General features: G+C 39.9%; 1 protein-coding gene across 2 annotated transcripts; it reads left to right on the top strand.

Annotated features, from left to right (window-relative positions):
- The first annotated feature begins 1,461 nt into the window (after positions 1 to 1,461).
- Positions 1,462 to 18,181, top strand: LOC104225079 (uncharacterized). Of its 2 annotated transcripts, none has more exons than XM_009776844.2 (11): positions 1,462 to 1,690; positions 2,342 to 3,479; positions 3,675 to 5,195; positions 5,299 to 5,385; positions 15,162 to 15,314; positions 15,421 to 15,584; positions 15,670 to 15,817; positions 16,323 to 16,445; positions 16,563 to 16,650; positions 17,618 to 17,825; positions 18,085 to 18,181. In XM_009776844.2, the coding sequence occupies exons 2-11, from the start codon at positions 2,352 to 2,354 to the stop codon at positions 18,092 to 18,094; spliced, it is 3,630 nt and encodes a 1,209-aa protein (XP_009775146.1). In that variant the 5' UTR covers positions 1,462 to 1,690; positions 2,342 to 2,351; the 3' UTR covers positions 18,095 to 18,181. The 2 variants fall into 2 exon arrangements, with proteins under 2 accessions (XP_009775146.1, XP_009775145.1); XM_009776843.2 differs by having other exon boundaries at positions 1,476 to 1,540; positions 1,649 to 1,690; positions 2,342 to 5,195.
- The last annotated feature ends 668 nt before the right edge of the window (positions 18,182 to 18,849 follow it).

The following is an 18,849-nucleotide window of genomic DNA, read 5'->3' as shown; positions in this document are numbered from 1 at the left end:
ACCTGCCCCATCACTCTAATAAAGGCAATGGGGCCTTGTCTTTCAAGTTCCAATCATACTACCACCAGTATTCTGAATATTTTATTATAAGATCCCATAAGGTTTTAGTATTTTACTACTATCTGTCTACTTTTTTTCTTTTCAAATAATCAACTGAAAAATAAAGAACATCCAAATTGGACAAAAAGAGCAAATAGAATTACCAGTATACCCTTTTACATTTCTACTACATGTCCTCCGAGGACTTGTCTTCAAACATTCAGGACAAAAAGAGCAAATAGAATTACCAGTACACCCTTTTACATTTCAACTACATGTCCTCAGAGGATTTGTCTTCAAACATTCAATAAAGTGAAAATAAAGTAACCCAGCGTTTGGATATTTATTTGGTTGAAATTCAAAAAAAGAGTTTTTGAAGATGAGATGAAAAATAACTTTTGAAAGTTAAAATTGTATTTAGATATCCATTTTACTTGAAAATAATTTAAAATTTTATTAATAGAAAACTTCAAAAATTAATCTAGAGTTACTTTTTGGGATTTGAAGATTTTATTTTCAAAATATACCAAAAAATAGTTAAAATCTATAAACAAATAGATATTTAAAAATAAAATTTGAATAAAAGCCCCCAAATTTTATAGCCAAATGAGAGCTAAGTTAAGTCTTTATATACTGACAATCTGTCGACTTTTTACAATATTTTAGGTTATTAAATAAGTCACTATTTGTAATAAAGAGTATCGTAGATAATTTGAAAGTAAATCCGTTACCATATAACACTAGTACACAAATTACTCGCCGTCAATGTTTTCCATCGAACCATATAGTTTTTTTTTTGCATATAAACTTCAATCACTTAATCATAATTAAAAAATATGTAGTATCACTCTAATTTTTAATTTTTTCACCACTTAATTATATTTTCTCGTAAAAGCCTTTTCACACTTAAATATAAAAAGAATCACTTGGATCATTCTAGATATTTATTTTCAGCATCATTGTAGATTAATATGGGACTAACAAAGGTTGTAGTGGAATGATAAATATTTGTTTATTTTTAACTATATAGTTCGGGCTCGAGCCCTGGGTATGAAGTATTCTTTGTTAGGAGTACTATACCCCAATGTAAAATTTTCTGGTGCGATTTGAGATTTAATCAGGTTCAATGCAGAGATAAATACCGGGTGAGGAAAAAAAAGAAAAGAAGAAAAAGTAAGGAAGATGGGGTCAACAGTTTAAATTTGAGAAGAATAGCTGATAGGTCCTTATGGCTGACAGACACTCTGACCCCAAACCATAACAGTCCACGTAAGACAAAGAAACGCGCCAAAAGAAATATTTATATATACTCATTTTAAACTTAATTAATGGACCAGTAAAAGCACTTTTAAGGTTAATTAACAATTGCTAATAATAGTCCAACACCATGTGTGTAGAAATTGAATTGTATGTACACTCAAACATTCAGTCCCCTTCTCTTATTTCGGTTAAATAAATACAATGTCTCTCTCTCCGTCGCTTCAGATTTGGAACTTCCGGCGTAAGCCACTCTCTCACACTTTCCTCATTTTTCTCATTTGATCTGTTAAATTCAATTGATTAAACCCTTTATTCATTTCCCCCACCTTTCCAAATTCATGCGTTTCAGTGAGCTATGGGCTTCAGCTAGATGAGTGAAGTGATTATACAAGTATGTATCTACCTTTTTCTTTTGATTTCTAGGTTTTAATAATCCGATTGTTGAATTATAACTTTGATGCACGGGTATCTGATCAGTAACAGTTTCTATATCCAAATTTCGCATCGCATAATTAGATTATAGTTTTTTGATTTTTAACTTTTCTGATTGGTATGTTAGTTTATGTTTTATCTCTTACTTTTGATTTTCTATTGAATCGTTACTGGAAATATAATTTTCAGATTGATTCGTTTGATGATCGGGGGGAGAGTTATTGAAGGAAAAGGCAAATTCGTCCGATTGTTTTACTGTTAATTTTTTTTTTCATTTTAAAGCGGAGTGGTTGCTGTGTAGCAAGGATTGCTATTTTCTGTGTGCATATATTGTAGAGGGATTGTCTATTTGGAAAAGTACTTATATTTAGTGTGAAATACTTCATTTATCAGTAGAAAAAAAAAGAGAGAAAAGGAGGAAGAAGAAGGATTTCAGTGTGTAAGTGGGAGAGCCGGAACGCCTTTTTTGTTATATTTTTTTTATGAAGTGGTAGTTGGTGGTGTGAAAAATCTTTAGTTGGTATTTCTGTTTACTTCAGCGAAGAAGTTAATGAAATCTAATTAGTTTTCTGTAGAGAGTGTAAAGCGTTCTTGCCTGTTTCATGTTCAGGTGACTTCTGATGCTAAATTCATCCAAAGATTTAGCTGAAACTATGATCGCCGGGGTGGCTGGCCCTTCTGGTCAATGGATCCAGCAAGAATCATCTCAGCCACTTATCTTGAGTGATGGCATATCTTTAAACAATAATGTAAATAACCATATACCTGTACAGACTAGTGAGGTATTTTCTATGGAATTTCTTCAGGATCCTTCTTCCAGAATAGTTCCTACTGTGTCTGGCTTTACTGAGAAGCATGATAAGAGAGCTGGACCTCAAAGTAAGCTAATCCAACATCCGGGTTATGAAGAGCTCACAAGGCTACTTGGGTTGACAAGAATGGATTCTGAATGTGCTTCTGACATAACTGAATTTGCTTCTGCAAGAGGGTCTATCACAGAAATTGAAAATGGGGTTTTTGTGGAGAATGAGCATACATATAATCAGAAAGTTAGCTCTTGTGGGCATGTCGCTGGGGGAGCTACTACAGAGTTATGCTATGATCAAGCTACTTCAGGGCCAACTGCTCCACCCTCGTCTAAATCTGAATCTTCACAGTCACTAAAATCTTCTGGATTAGGAAATTCAGATTGTTCCCAGACAGGAAAAATAAAATTCCTATGCAGTTTTGGTGGTAGAATATTGCCTCGACCCAGTGATGGAAAACTTAGATACGTTGGTGGTGATACACGTATCATTTCCATTCGGAGGAATATTTCATGGGAAGAACTTATGAAGAAAACATTGGCCATCTGTAATCAGCCTCACACTTTCAAATACCAGCTTCCAGGAGAGGATCTTGACGCCCTTATATCCGTCTCTTCTGACGAAGATCTTCAGAATATGATAGAGGAATATTATGGCCTCGAGAAGCTTGGGGGCTCCCAAAGGCTTCGAATATTTTTGGTTCCTTTGACTGAATCTGAAAACTCATGCCCTGTAGATGCTGCTGTTGTTCAACCAAGTGATCCTGATTATCTATATGTTGCTGCTGTTAATGGCGTTGTTCGGATGGATTCTTCCGCTCAGGAGAATTATCATGAGCAGTGTGTAGGCGATGAAGTCCGCAAGGTGATACTTAAAGTAGACCGTGGTAATGGTCTTTATGTCCCACCTCCTGCTCAATTGATTGGTGAATCTCAGAACCAGGTTAGGCTTCCCACTCAATCTACTCCTTTTTCTCCTGTGCTTGTTCAACAGGGAGATTACAAGAACGACCCAGGGAACACATACAAGAACCAGTCGCCACATGGTAGTATTGAATGTCCGGTGTCGTTTAGCAGCACCCAATCATTACCTGAAAACCCGAGTGGATGCATTAATGTTGGTTATTATGCCCCACAGGTAAACCTGATGAATTTGCAGAGTCCTAACAAAAAAGATGATATTGCCCTGCCAAGCCAATCTAGTGAATTGATTTCACATCACCATGGTCTCAACAGAGACTTTGTTGCTCCAACACTGGAACAATGTGATGCCAGCTTTCAACAGTACTCTTTTGAAAGAACAGAACCCAAGGAAAGGACGGTTCTCTCTGAAAAGCCGAATGATGAAATGGATCTATTGCTGGGATACACTTCAACCGTTACTCAAAATGGAATTCCTCATGCCTTTTCGGATTCAAAACTTCAGGAACATGGAAAAAGATCAGCTTACTGCTCACAAGAGGGAATAAGCTCATTTTCCTCTTTGAACTTTGCACCAGCTCAGTTATCTTCACATGGAGTGTCTGCTGCTCAGCAAGAGAACCTAGGGTCTCTGCATCAGAATACATACCCAGTCAGTTCTCAGCCTCATATTAGGGTATTTAATGGGGAATTAACTGTGGCCAATGGCATGGTGCCAGAGTTGCCTTTCGACTCAAATTCAGTGAGTAGATGTGGACCCGTGCAAAGAAATGTTAATGGTACTGACAGTAGATGCAACCCAGCTGAAGCAGATTTGGAAAATTACCATCCCGTTTTGAAAAGCTGTATGGACAACAATACAAGTTGTGAAATGGTGAATGCATGTGATGTCAATAACGCAATTTTATGTCATGATGGTAAATCACCTGATAACAAGTCATCCAGAACAGCTGTGGTTTTGAGGAAAAAAATGCCTGACGTAAACTCTGTTATGCTGTCTAATAATGGAGGTGATATACCGGGTGAAGAATCACAAAATTTTGACATGAATTTTCTTGCATCGGCACCTTTAATTAGTACAGTAAATGAGCGGTCCCAAAGAAATCAATTTGAGAATGCCTCAGCGGGGATAAAAAAGGATGAAACTGAGAACAATATATCCCGGGTCAAGAGCTCTGAAGTTGCTGGGAGGTTTTCAAATTCTGAGACACAGTCTCATGGTGCAGAAACTCTGACTGATCTACTTCCTGAGTTGTCTGATGGTCAAAATTCCTATCATTTCCCCATGCCAGCAGTTGTTGCATGTCCTCAAGATACTTTTGCCAAAGAACCATTGCTAATATTCTCCAAGGAATTGTCATCATCATCAGTTGGTTGTGATGGAGGCCAGTTGATGTCCTCGCATTACTCAGCTTTCAGGCAAAACCCAACCAAGGATGCTGTTTTTAGGAGAGAAGTTTCTCTAATTGATGAAGAATTTACCAATTACAGTGGGCAGAGAGTTGTGACTTCTGGCATTGGTGAATTTTCTAATGAAAAGCAAAAGATAGAAGATGCCCAAGTTAGTAAGAGTATCAAAAAAAGTCAGCAGGATCCGAAGGCAAATGGAAGAGATATTAGATCACCCAGTGATGGCCTATATACTGCAAATCTGCTAGGTTTGGACACCATTGGTGGTGAAGTCATATCTTCCAGTGCAACAGACGGGGTGGCATTTCCCCATGACTTGGGGTTGGAGGTGAAATTCTATTTCATTTTGGTGGGCTGGTTTATGATTTATGTTACTAAATGCTCTCACTTATGCTCGTAAAGTTTTACACTGATGACCTGGCTTGGCGCAGGATGCCAACCCCAGCGATGGAGATAAAGATAATTTAATCACTGATGCTATGATGGCTGAACTGGAAGCTGATTTGTATGGTTTGCAGGTAAAGGATCATTTCCTTTCGTATTTTAAACCTTGTGGGAATTGCTCATGATAACATCTTCATTTCTCCCCTTTTCAACTATGACGGCTTACGCTCTAATCTTGCGTAAGAGTCTGAAAGACTTAAACGGCATTGCCCTCTTACAGCCATAGTACCAGAGGCAGAATTATAATATTTACAAAGGAGGACGAAACTGTACATGGCTTTGTCCTTCACTAAATACTCCCCCTCCTGCAATACCTTTATCCTTTTATCATAGGTTGTTTCATGAAGAATATCTTTGATTTATTGTTGTGAGAAGGCACGGGAGAAAATATGATATATATTGATATCTTGTATGTGATGCAATACAAGAGGTGCTATTTATAGCTACTCTATACAAAGGGGATACTACTTCTATTCCAATGTGGGACAATTACATAGCTATCTCTAACACTCCCCCTCAAGCCGGAGCATATAAATCATATGTACCGAGCTTGTTACATATATAATCAATGCGAGGACTAGTGAGGGACTTGGTGAAAATATCTGCAAGTTGATCATTCGATCTCACAAACTTCGTAGTAATATCTCCTGAGAGTATCTTTTCTCTGACGAAGTGACAATCAATCTCAATGTGTTTAGTTCTCTCATGAAACACCGGATTTGATGCAATATGAAGTGCAAGCTTGATTATCGCACACAAGTTCCATCCGACTGATTTCACCAAATTTCAACTCCTTGAGCAATTGTTTGGTCCAGACTAGTTCACATGTTGCCATAGCCATTGCTCGGTATTCTGCTTCTGCACTAGACCGAGCAACTACATTCTGTTTCTTACTTTTCCAGGACACCAAATTTCCTCCTACTAAAACACAATATCCAGACGTAGAACGTCTATCAGAAGGTGATCCTGCCCAATCAGCATCCGAGTACCCAACGATCTGCTCATGACCTCGATCCTCAAACAGTAATCCTTTACCTGGAGCCGATTTTATATACCGGATAATGCGGACAACTGCATCCCAATGACTATCACAGGGAGAATTCATAAACTGACTTACAACACTCACAGGATAAGAAATGTCGGGCCTAGTCACTGTGAGATAATTTAATTTACCAACCAGCCGCCTATAGCTTGCAGGATCGCTAAGCGGCTCCCCCTGTCCAGGCAGAAGTTTAGAATTCGGATCCATCGGCGTGTCAACAGGTCTGCAACCTGTCATCCCTGTTTCCTCAAGAATGTCTAACACATATTTCCTTTGAGAAATAACAATACCTGAGCTAGATTGAGCAACCTCAATACCTAGAAAGTACTTCAATCTGCCTAGATCCTTAGTTTGAAAGTGCTGGAAGAGATGCTGCTTCAGATTAGTAATACCATCCTGATCATTGCCCGTAATAACAATATCATCAACATAGACTACCAGATAAATACATAGACTTGAAGCAGAGTGGCAATAAAACACAGAGTGATCAGCTTCACTACGAGTCATGCCAAACTCCTGGATAACCGTGCTGAACTTACCAAACCAGGCTCGAGGAGACTGCTTTAGACCATAAAGTGACCGACGCAAGCGACATACAAGGCCACGAGACTCCCCCTGAGCAATAAAACCAGGTGGTTGCTCCATATAAACCTCATCCTCAAGATCACCATGAAGAAAGGCATTCTTAATGTCCAACTGATAGAGGGGCCAATGACGAACTGCAGCCATGGATAGAAAAAGGCGAACTGATGCCACTTTAGCCACTGGAGAGAAGGTATCACTGTAATCTAGCCCAAATATTTGAGTGTATCCTTTGGCAACAAGACGTGCCTTAAGTCGATCAATCTGGCCATCGGGACCAACTTTGACTGCATAAACCCAACGACAACCAACGGTAGATTTACCTGAAGGAAGAGGAACAAGCTCCCATGTACCACTTGTATGTAAAGCAGACATCTCGTCACTCATAGCCTGTCGCCATCCTGGATGAGACAATGCTTCACCTGTAGACTTAGGGATGGAAACCGAGGACAATGAAGATATAAAAGCATAATGGGGAGATGACAGACGATGATAACTCAAACCAACATAATGAGGATTAGGGTTTAGTGTGGTCCATATACCTTTTCGAAGTGCAATCAGTGTATTAGGAGCAGGATCCGCAGTAGGAGCCGTGTCAGGTGCAGGACGAGAACCAGATGGGCCTGATGTAGGGCGTGAACGACGGTGATAAGTCAAGAGTAGTGTTCCTGTGGCTGGGGAACTAGGAGGGATAACACTGGACTCCTCAAAAGTTGGTATGGGTGAAACCTCTGTGGTTAAAGGTGGAGGAGGATTACTAAACTCCTCAAAAGTCGGTATAGGTAAGACCTCAGATATGTCATGGTGGTCAGCAGAAGTGACATCAGTTGTGAAGAAAGGTTTAGACTCGAAAAATGTGACGTCAGCTGACATAAGGTACCTATGAAGATCAGGTGAATAACAACGATATCCCTTCTGAACACGAGAATAACCAAGGAAGACACACTTGAGAGCACGAGGAGCTAACTTATCTTTCCCCGGGGCTAAGTTATGAACAAAACATGTGCTCCCAAAAACCCGAGGTGGAAGAGGGTATAAGGCTGACTGGGGAAACAATATTGAATGTGGAATCTGACCCTTGATGGGAGATGAAGGCATCCTATTAATCAAATAACAAGCTGTGAGAACTGCATCGCCCCAAAAACGCAGCGGAATACGAGACTCAATTAGAAGTGTGCGAGCAGTCTCAATAAGGTGCCTATTCTTTCTTTCTGCAACCCCATTTTGCTGAGGGGTATAAGGACAAGATGTCTGATGAATAATTCCATGAGAAGACATAAACTGCTGAAACTGAGAAGATACATATTCTAAGGCATTATCACTGCGAAAAATGCGGATAGAGACACCAAATTGGTTTTTGATTTCAGCACAAAAACTCTGGAATATAGAGAATAACTCAGAACGATCTTTCATTAAGAAAAGCCAAGTACATCTTGAGTAATCATCAATAAAGCTAACAAAATAACGAAATCCCAAGGTTGAACTGACTCTACTAGGACCCCATATATCAGAATGAACCAAGGAGAAAACAGACTCTGCATGACTCTCAACACTACGCGTAAAGGAAGCTCGGGTATGTTTCCCAAGCTGACACGACTCACAATCTAATCTAGACAAACTGGATAAACTAGGCACCATCTTTTGAAGTTTGGATAAACTCGGATGTCCTAAACGTCTGTGGATTAGATCTGGAGGATCTGTAACTAGACATGTTGTGGAAGGACTGAGCGAGTTAAGGTAGTAAAGACCTTCTGATTCACGACCTGTACCAATTGTCCGTCCCGTACTGCGGTCCTGCATAATAAAAGAATCATCAATAAAATATATACCACAATTGAGGGCACGAGTCAAACGACTAACAGATGCAAGACTAAAAGGACAACCAGGAACATAAAGAACGGAATCTAGGGTGATAGAAGACAATGGGTTGGCTTGTCCAACTCCTTGTGCCTTAGTTTGACATCCATTGGCTAAAGTAACAGTAGGAAGAGACTGTGAATATACAATATTCGACAAAAGTGATTTATTACCAGAGATATGATCAGAAGCGCCTGAGTCCATGACCCATGGTCCAAGAGTACTAGACTGGGAAACACAAGCAAAAGAATTACCAGCAATAGGAGTGTCAGTCTGGGCAACTGAGGCTACTTGTGGAGATGTTTGCTTACTTGCTCGATACTGAAGGAGCTCATTATATTCTTCTTTAGATACAGAAAAGCCCTGGTTACCTGTAGTCTCGCTCTGAGCAACGTAGGCATTTTTGGGTGGACGACCATTTAAGGAATAACACATTTCGCGAGTGTGTCCAAGTTTGTGACAATAAGAACACTTGGGTCTAGATCTCCCAAAACGACCGCCTCCTCGTCTATTCTCCATAGCTTGAGATGCCCGAACATCCACTGTCTGGGATGCAAGAACAGAGGAATCAAGTATCTGTGATGAAATCACTGGGTGACTTGGTGCTGCAGCAAGGCGAAGTAATCTAGAGAATAATTCATCAACTGTAGGGACAGTCGGACTCGCCAAAATCTGGTCTCGTACTGAATCAAGATCATGAGAAAGTCCAGCGAGTGTAAGAACTAGAATCATTTTCTGTCGCTGCTCTTGTTGTTTTGACACATTAGCAGAAACTGGCATCAATGTCTCAAATTCCTCCATGACTGCCTGTACCTGACCCAAGTAAGTAGACATATCTAATTCTTGCTTCTTTAAGTTTGTCATCCGTGATATCACATCATAGAAGCGAGATATATCATTAGTGTATAACGTACGAGCCTTTGCCCAAACCAAATAACATGTCTGGAATGGCCGAAACAAAGGCATCAACTTAGAATCAATAGAACGCCACAAGATGCTACATAATTGAGCATCAATTTTTGCCCAAAGCGCTATCGCCTTTTCATCTCCTTCGCTAGACTGTTTAATCAGATGATCTTGCACACCTTGACCTTTACACCACAACTCGACAGATGAAGCCCAAGCTAAGTAGTTTGAACCTCCCATTAAAGGTTCCGAGGTAATCATAACATTAGAGTTTCCAGAACTCATGCTTTTAGACCCAAAAACATCAATTCCCAAAGACATCTTGTAAATTATTACCAAATAAGAGAAATAATCAACTGTAATCCACTGAAAATAGAGTAAGGAACACTGAACCAGAATAGGAAACTACTGTAGCAGTTGGAAAGTTACTGTTGCAGCCGGAAAATATTCAAAGTGGTCGGAATGAAATAAAAACAGTAGGGGTAAGATCGGAATTACCAGAAGACCCAACTGTTCTGAAGGAACTTTTTCAAAAAAGTGGTCGGAATTTGGTGTAACCTGGATGGGTAGGCTCGGAATTGCAAGGGAAACAATCTGTCCTGAAGAGTCGTCGTCAAAAAATGGCCGGAAGGTGGCCCTCGCAACGTTGGAACTTCGCCAGAAAATTTTCTTTGGACAGCTACAGTACCGCCGGAGATTTTCACTGGGATTTGGTCGCCGGACAGTGACTACTCTTGTGGTAGTGTTGGATTTTGTGCACAACACTGACCGAGACAAATCAGATGCAAAACAACTTTGAAAGTCGCCGGAAAAAAAGGGTTCCGGTGACTGATTTTACTTTCCGGAATCGCTGGAATTTATGCACAGCGATAAATATCTCACGATAGCTCTGATACCATGTGAGAAGGCACGTGAGAAAATATGATATATATTAATATCTTGTATGTGATGCAATACAATAGGTGCTATTTATAGCTACTCTATACAAAGGGGATACTACTCATATTCCAATGTGGGACAATTACATAGCTATCTCTAACAATTGTCATCCTGAAAGATTTTGCGGTTCAGTTCTTGGCTGTGATAATGGTCTGCTATTTTTAGTGTTGGAGTGCCCCGTAGAGGTTATGGAATGATTTTATTTCTTATCAACTATGTTCCTCTACTGCTTGCTGATATTGAATTAAGAATTAGGTAAATCCTACAATCTACTACCGTAAGTTGCTCGCTCAAATAGGCGGCACTAGTTGTTAGGAGTCGTATTAAAGGAGCTTCTAGTCGATAATGAGGCAGCTACAACATCTGGTATACAGTAATATGGATTGTACAATTATTTATACCTATCTTTTAATTTGATATAGAATAACACACTGATGAGGTTAGACATTGTCAAAAGTAAAGTTTTGATTGAGTGGCTGATAATATTTGGGTTGCCTGTTAATAACTGTTCATATATTTCTCGAAAAACGACTCATGTAATACTCGACACGTACTAGTAAATATAGATTGGCTGCAAGTAATTGTCCTTCACATGTATAACTCTACCCGCAAAGTCTCCAAATATGTTATCTACTCAGCGGAAGATCCATTCTTGCACTGATGCTTGATCTCCGTTCAGATATGTGGTGAAATGCAGAATTGAAGCACAAATGTATATCAACCGGTGTTACGTGATGCATTGCTTTAATTTGTGGAATGGGAAGAAATCCAATGTGCTCTATAGTATCTAAACCTAAAAAGGGGCTTGTTGGGTTCTGGCTTATGTTATATCATATCATAACACTAACGAAAACATCTTAATTCTGTCAAAAGAACGAAGTAACCCTTCTTAAATTTGAAAAGTATTAAAAAGTATATATTTCTGGTGTATAATGAAACTATGTAATGATAAACATTCTTTTGTTTTACACTTTAATTTGGTTGAGTCATGTCTAGGCAAAGTTTATGACATGCTTTAGAATACAAAAAGGTAATAATTTTTTAACTAAATTAGCATACCAAAATGGAGGCGAAGAAGGTAGCGTACGCGAAGTTAGTAGGGAGCACAAGCGAGGAGGAGAGGAGTGCTAATAGAGAAAGGTACAGAGTGGCTAGGAAGGAGGCAAAGCTGGCGGTCACGGAGGCTAAGAATGCAGCGTTTAGCCGTCTATACAAGGAATTAGGGGGAAAGGCGGGGAAAGGAAGTTGTTTCGGCTGGCTAAAGCGAGGAAGAGGAAGGCCCGGTATCTGGACCAAGTAAGGTGCATCAAAGACGAGGATGGTAGAGTATTGATGGGAGAGTCCCAGATTAAGCAGAGATGGCAAACGTACTTTTATGGTCTTCTAAATGAGGAGGGGGACCGGGATATAGCGCTAGGGGACTTGGGGCATTCGGACAGTCTCCGAGATTTTAGGTATTGCAGGCGCATTAAGGTGGAGTAGGTTGTGGGGGCTTTGCGTAAAATGAGTAGGGGTAGAGCGACCGGGCCAGATGAAATTCCGGTTGAGTTTTGGAAGTGTGTGGGTAGAGCAGGATTGGAATGGCTAACTGGGTTGTTCGGAAAATTTTATTTTGTGTCTCATACAACTGACACTAGTTGTATGAGGCAACTTTTTTGTTTCACAATTTTGTGGGCCTAGATTTTTGTGGACCTAGAAGTATAAGATTGGGGTCCACAAATTTGTGAGACAAAAAGGAGCCTCATACAACTAGTGTCAGTTGTATGAGACACAAAATAAAACTTCTCCGGTTGTTCAATGTAATTTTTAGGACGAAGAGGATGCCGGAGGAATGGAGGTCGAGTACAGTGGTACTGTTGTACAAGAACAAAGGTGATATCCAGTGTTGTAACAATTATAGGGGTATCAAGTTACTTAGCCATACCATGAAAGTCTGGGAGAGGGTGGTGGAGGTGAGGGTGAGGAGGACGACGTCTATATCCGACAATCAGTTTGGGTTTATGCTGGGCCACTCTACTACGAAAGCTATCCACCTTATTAGGAGGTTGGTGGAACAGTACAGGGATAAGAAGGATTTGCACATGGTGTTTATTGACTTGGAGAAAGTGTATGATAAGGTTCCTAGGGAGGTGCTCTGGAGATGTCTTGAGGCGAAGGGCATGCTGGTAGCCTACATACGAGTGATCAAAGACATGTATGATGGAGCTAAGACTAAGGTTAGGATTGTGGGAGGCGACTCAGAGCATTTCCCGGTTGTTATGGGATTACACCAAGGCTCTGCGCTTAGCCCGTTCTTATTTGCCTTGGTGATGGATGCTTTGACACACCATATTCAGGGGAGGTGCCATGGTGTATGTTATTTGTTGATGACAGTTCTAATTGACGAGACGAGGGCTGGTGTTAACGAAAGATTGGAGGTTTGGAGACAGACTCTCGAGTCTAAGGGTTTCAAATTGAGTAGGTCTAAGACAGAGTACCTGGAGTGCAAGTTTAGCGCTGAGTCGAAGGAAGTAGGCGGGGATGTGAGGCTTGGGTCACAGGTCATCCCCAAGAGAGAGCTTCAAGTACCTTGGGTCGATGATTCAGGGGGACGGAGAGATCGACGAGGACGTCACTCACTGCATAGGGGCGGATTGGATGAAATGGAGGCTTGCGTCTGGAGTCTTGTGTGACAAGAAAGTGCCACCGATACTCAAAGGTAAGTTTTATAGGGTTGTGGTTAGACCGGCTATGCTGTATGGGGCAGAGTGTTGGCCGGTTAAGAACTCCCATATCCAGAGGATGAAAGTAGCAGAGATGCGGATGCTGAGGTGGATGTGCAGGCACACTAGGATAGACAAGATTAGGAATGAAGATATTCGGAGGAAGGTGGGCGTAGCCCCTGTGGATGACAAGATGCGGGAAGCGAGGCTCAGATGGTTCGGGCACGTGCAGAGGAGAAGCCTTGATGCACCGGTAAGGAGGTGTGAGCGGTTGACCGTGGTGGGTACGAGAAGTGGTAGAGGGAGATGTAAGAAATATTGGGGAGAGGTGATCAGGCAGGACATGGTACGACTACAGATTTCCGAGGACATGGCCCTTGATAGGAAGGCCTGGAGGTCAAGCATTAGGGTTGTAGGATAGGGGTAGTAAACTTTTCCTTACTTCATACCGGGGGTGAGGCGGGGTTGGATTAGGGTTGATCTTAGATGGCTTGCAGTTTATGTTGAACCCACACTATTCTTGTTGTTTATCTTAGCCCCGGACCTTAGATTCTGGTTACTGTTATTGCATGTCATTCATCTTTTGGTTTTTATGCTTCTGTTACTATTACGGTTTCTACTGGAGTTACTAATGAATTCTTTTGTCTTGTTTTTTATTTTATTTTCGTCTTTCTGAGCCGAGGGTTTATCGGAAACAGCCTCTCTGCCCCTATCGGGGCAGGGGTAAGGTCTGCGTACACATTACCTTCCCCAGACCCCACTATGTGGAATTTTACTGGGTAGTTGTTGTTGTAGCATACCAAAATTTCCAGCCTGTTGTTTTTCAGAACACCCTAGGTATAGTAGTCCTTGGTAGACTATGCACTCCCTGGGTATAACAAAATAGACAGTGATTTCGTTCACCAACCTTCTGCTTTGCCAATCTGCCCCCAAGTTGACAACTGATGTTAATAGTTAAACCACATAGTATATGTATAATGTATGCTTTGCCATTAACTTATTCTGTGTTGGTTATCAATTGCCATTGTCTTGACTTGGTTTGATCTTTGGCTATGTAGCAGTTGTCACTATGTTACCAAGTTTAATCTGTTGATTTCTGCTGAAATCAAAGGTCTCCTTGGGGAGCTGCTTATTCATCCTTTGTTTTTAAGCATATCTACTGTCTACCCAGCCTTTCCTCTGTGCGTAGCGGTGGCAAAATGTATTAAAAAAATAGTTATCCATCCATATCATCCACTAAAAAATGGGTTAGATAATGAACGTTTTAAAAATGGGTCAAATATGGTTAAGAACCATATTATCCACTTTAAAAATGGACAACCAATAGGTTTAACTTTTACATTTACAAAGCCTCATTGGGAGGCTAGGAATTCTCCCAAAACTGATCATATTTTAAGAAGTCGTGTCCATATTATTCACCGGTTAACCTATTTTCTATCCGTATTAAATATGGGTTGCACCAAATAATTTATCCGTTTTTGTATTATCCGCACTCGGCCCGCCCATATCCGACCCGCACCGCCGATATCCGACCCACCCGTTTTCCACCCGTATCTGTGAGTGTATTAATATTTCTCTTGTTGAGGCTTTTCAATGCTTAAAAAGTTCTGCTTTTTGCTGAGTGAATAGGCTGAAGGTTATCTCTTGGAGAATCTTCCCTGAGAAATTAGTTTGTAACTTGATCTTGTTTTACCCTTCTTTCTGCTTTTACGAAAGGATGCAAACTTATATCTCTTTTCTTAGAGTTTAAATATGTTTGCTTTCTTTAAGAGTTCATTAATTCATACTTAAGCAGTAAGCTACAGCTGTTGTTAGTCTGCAGATCATAAAAAATGCTGACCTAGAAGAATTGAGGGAGTTGGGCTCTGGGACATATGGTACTGTTTACCATGGAAAATGGAGAGGAACAGATGTTGCTATAAAGAGACTCAAGAAAGCATGTTTTTCTGGGAGGTCATCGCAGGAAGAAAGGCTGGTTGGTTTACTGTAACATATTTTCCAAGCATATAATTTTTTCCTAGATTAGCAGCAGCTTTTATGACCCTTACTGTGAAACTCGTAATAAAATTGATTTTTTCCAGATCAAGGACTTCTGGAGAGAGGCACAGATCCTTTCAAACCTTCATCATCCTAATGTGGTTGCATTTTATGGAGTAGTACCTGATGGGTCAGGGGGAACTTTGGCAACAGTGACTGAATTCATGGCTAATGGATCACTTAGAAATGTTCTTATTAAAAAGGACAGGTGAAGTTGCTTTCTATCTGGTTATTAGTTCTACATGTTCCCTCTAATTCATAACTTAATATCATCTGCTGAATTCCTTGTGCAGGTCACTTGATAGTTGCAAGAAACTTCTAATTGCCATGGATGCTGCTTTTGGGATGGAGTATTTGCACTCAAAAAACATCGTCCACTTTGATCTAAAATGTGACAATTTGTTAGTCAGTCTGAGGGATCCACAGCGACCCATATGCAAGGTATCTTCAACCATTGCGTCAGGGAAACATGCACTTCTGAGTATACAAGAATAATCTGGAATGAATCATGAGAGTGCATCTTCTGACTTAGAAGCATGAGTTCCAATGATTTAGCTTTTATTGATGTTGGAATTATTGGACTGGCTTCTGGTCAGATAACCTTTCTGCTTCCAGAAGCACATTACTTTATCTAGCCAGCCAAAAGTTTTTAGCCAATTTGAATGACTGATGAAAGATATAGGAGCAGAGTGTACCTCCACACCAAACAAGGTTTCTATGGTAGAATTTAAGACTATTAAAGACTGCTTATAATAAAACAAAGATTACCACACCAACATATATGAGAGCTACTATTTGAGAATAGCAGATTCTTGCATGCTTATTTTGTTGGGCGAATCCAGCTAGCTGTACTGATAAATTTTCATAGGCTAATTTAAGCCAATCTGAATTTAAGTCAAGAAACTAATGTTGCCACAATGAGTTATTTGTAAGATATCTAATGCAGGTTGGAGATTTTGGACTGTCAAGAATTAAACGCAATACTCTCGTATCTGGAGGTGTACGAGGTACTCTTCCCTGGATGGCACCTGAACTGTTAAATGGTAGCAGTAACCGAGTATCTGAGAAGGTTAGACTAATTACTGTAATTTACTACAATCAGATATATCATAAAGCAATGACATAATATGAATTAAGCCGTGAAAATGTCATAAAGCAATAAACTGGATGGTTTGGTTTCCGACAGGTTGATGTTTTCTCATTCGGCATAGCAATGTGGGAGATCTTGACTGGGGAAGAACCCTATGCAAACATGCATTGTGGGGCAATCATTGGTAAGGCTCTGATTACCTGTTAAACCGAGTGAACATTTTCTGCTTCGTAACTGTCACAGGAGTTGTATCTAAGGTATACGGAAACAAGTGGTTTATATTTGCATGATCAATTCTGTACTTACATCCTGTTGAGGTCCATAAACAATTCAAAAGGGGATGACTTCATATTAAAAAACCCGACTGTTATGGCAAAAAAAAATTATGTGCTATAAATCAGCAACTGACAACATCTCAGCTAAATTATATTTTAGATTATACCTTTTTTAAAACAAAAATCAGATAATTCAATGATTTTTAACATTTGTTTGCCTTCAGTCTTGTTTCTACCTTTGCTCTAGTCTGGTTAATTGTTGCTACTGCAAATATGCTTGAGAATTCGCCATTCTTCCTTTTATACATGTGAAACTCGGAAACATGAGGCAAAGGCCAAAGTGTCTGGCCAAGTTAAAGCTTAGTCTTTTAAAATTTTGACAAATTGACTTTATGTCCTTATTTTTGCAAGTGTAAATCCTTCTAAATGATTTCTATATTGACGTTGCCAAAATTTACTCATGCATCCGAACTACTATTTTTATCCAGTAATCAAATATAGCTCCGCGAGTTCAGGGTCTTTCCTCAATGCTAAATTCCAGTCAAAAGCATTAATCTTGCTCTCTGGGAGCTCCAGAAACCTAGTAGTTCAAGAAATTTTACCACTTGACCCTGCGACATTTTAAGGTGTTTATGAGATTGTGATGTATTCAGTCTGAGGGAGATAGGACTGCTAGTACACCTATTTCATTTTGGTTTGATCATATTAATGCTCAAAAAAGAGCGGCTAAGCTTACGTGCTATTTTCAATAAGTCTTCTTTGTTAATGAAGAGCTTCCGTTTCCTTTCAGGCAATGGAAAGAAAAGAAGTGCATCTTTTTGATTTCCCAACCCTTTTCAGTTTGACCTTTGTTTGATTTGTTGATAATGGTTGTAGGGGGAATTTTGAAGAATACTCTTCGGCCTCCAATGCCAGAGTGGTGTGATCCCGAGTGGAGGAAATTGATGGAACAGTGCTGGTCTGCTAATCCTGAAGCTCGGCCATCATTCACGGAGATTAGAAACAGGTTGAGGTCTATGGCTGCTGCACTCCAGGCAAAGGGGAATAGCAATTTGGCAGGACGTGCCAACGCAAACACACCTGTGTAAGTCGTAAGGAAACGCATCTGCTTTTGTACTTTCGGTCAACATGGCGGAAGCATTTGGAAATAGATGTTTTCCTTATTTTGCTAATGAAGCACCCTGGATTTCTGTCTTTCTTTGCTCATATTAAGAGATTATAATTTTGTATGTATCATTTTATTCATTCTTTGCAATGGAACGCTTCTGGTCATAGAGTTAGGCGTAAACTGTGATAGTGTGATGAGGTTACTGAGCTTGCTTTTTCTTCTTCTTGGAAATCAGGTGTATATAGACGTTTACTCAAGGAAAAGATTGTATCTTTTTGTTCCTGCCACAGATTTGGAATCTTCCATATATGAAATCGAGCCCTTGTACATTTTGATCTACGCTTCAAAAAAAAAAAATCACCCTGTTAGATAAAATGCAGTTCTAATCTGCATTCCACATTTGCACTTTTTGTTCTCTGTTAGCCAATTTTGGTATTTATTTAACCTTTAATTTGTAGAAGTTACTGGTAGATTTATTCCATTCTCGGTAGGTCTAGAGCACAGTAAAATTAATAAATGCTAGACATGTATCTATTTATCATAAAAGGTTGAGTAATATGTGTTTTAATTTTAATTTTTATTAATATAATTAAGTTATTTAATTTGATGTAAGCATTCGATGTAAATAAGTAGTTATCGAACGGGTACCTTCACCTTTTCGTTCATGCAACGGGTGCATGTCCTTTTCCTGAAGGGTACGTCCCTTCTCAAGACGAAACAGTAGTAGATTCACGTGTTTTTCTTTAAAGGTACGAAACCTCAAAGATAAATGTCCCTTTTGAAAGAAGCATGCCCCGATAGGTTTGGAGGGATTTATAATGAGGGAATACCATAGCCTTTCAATGGCAGAATAGTTCGGGCCTCCATGAATTTGGTAATTTTTATTTGGTTCCCCTTAAATTTCACGTGGTCTTTAATATCCTTCTTACTTGGTAATTTTATAGCCTCGTCCGCCCCCCCCCCTCGACACTGACAAATCCATGGGAGTGTGACACACGCG

The sequence above is a fragment of the Nicotiana sylvestris genome, chromosome 9 (genome assembly GCF_000393655.2).
Source record: "Nicotiana sylvestris chromosome 9, ASM39365v2, whole genome shotgun sequence".
NCBI lineage: Eukaryota > Viridiplantae > Streptophyta > Magnoliopsida > Solanales > Solanaceae > Nicotiana > Nicotiana sylvestris.
Note: the sequence above shows the minus strand (reverse complement) of the source record. Positions and strands in the feature narration are given on the sequence as shown.

Bases quoted from the DNA above. Each gene is read 5' to 3' on its own strand.
- LOC104225079 (XM_009776843.2), top strand. From the start codon at position 2,352: ATGCTAAATTCATCCAAAGATTTAGCTGAAACTATGATCGCCGGGGTG. The intron at 5,196-5,298 runs GTGAAATTCTAT...GGCTTGGCGCAG, and splicing joins CCCATGACTTGGGGTTGGAG to GATGCCAACCCCAGCGATGG. The intron at 15,315-15,420 runs GTTGGTTTACTG...GATTTTTTCCAG, and splicing joins CATCGCAGGAAGAAAGGCTG to ATCAAGGACTTCTGGAGAGA.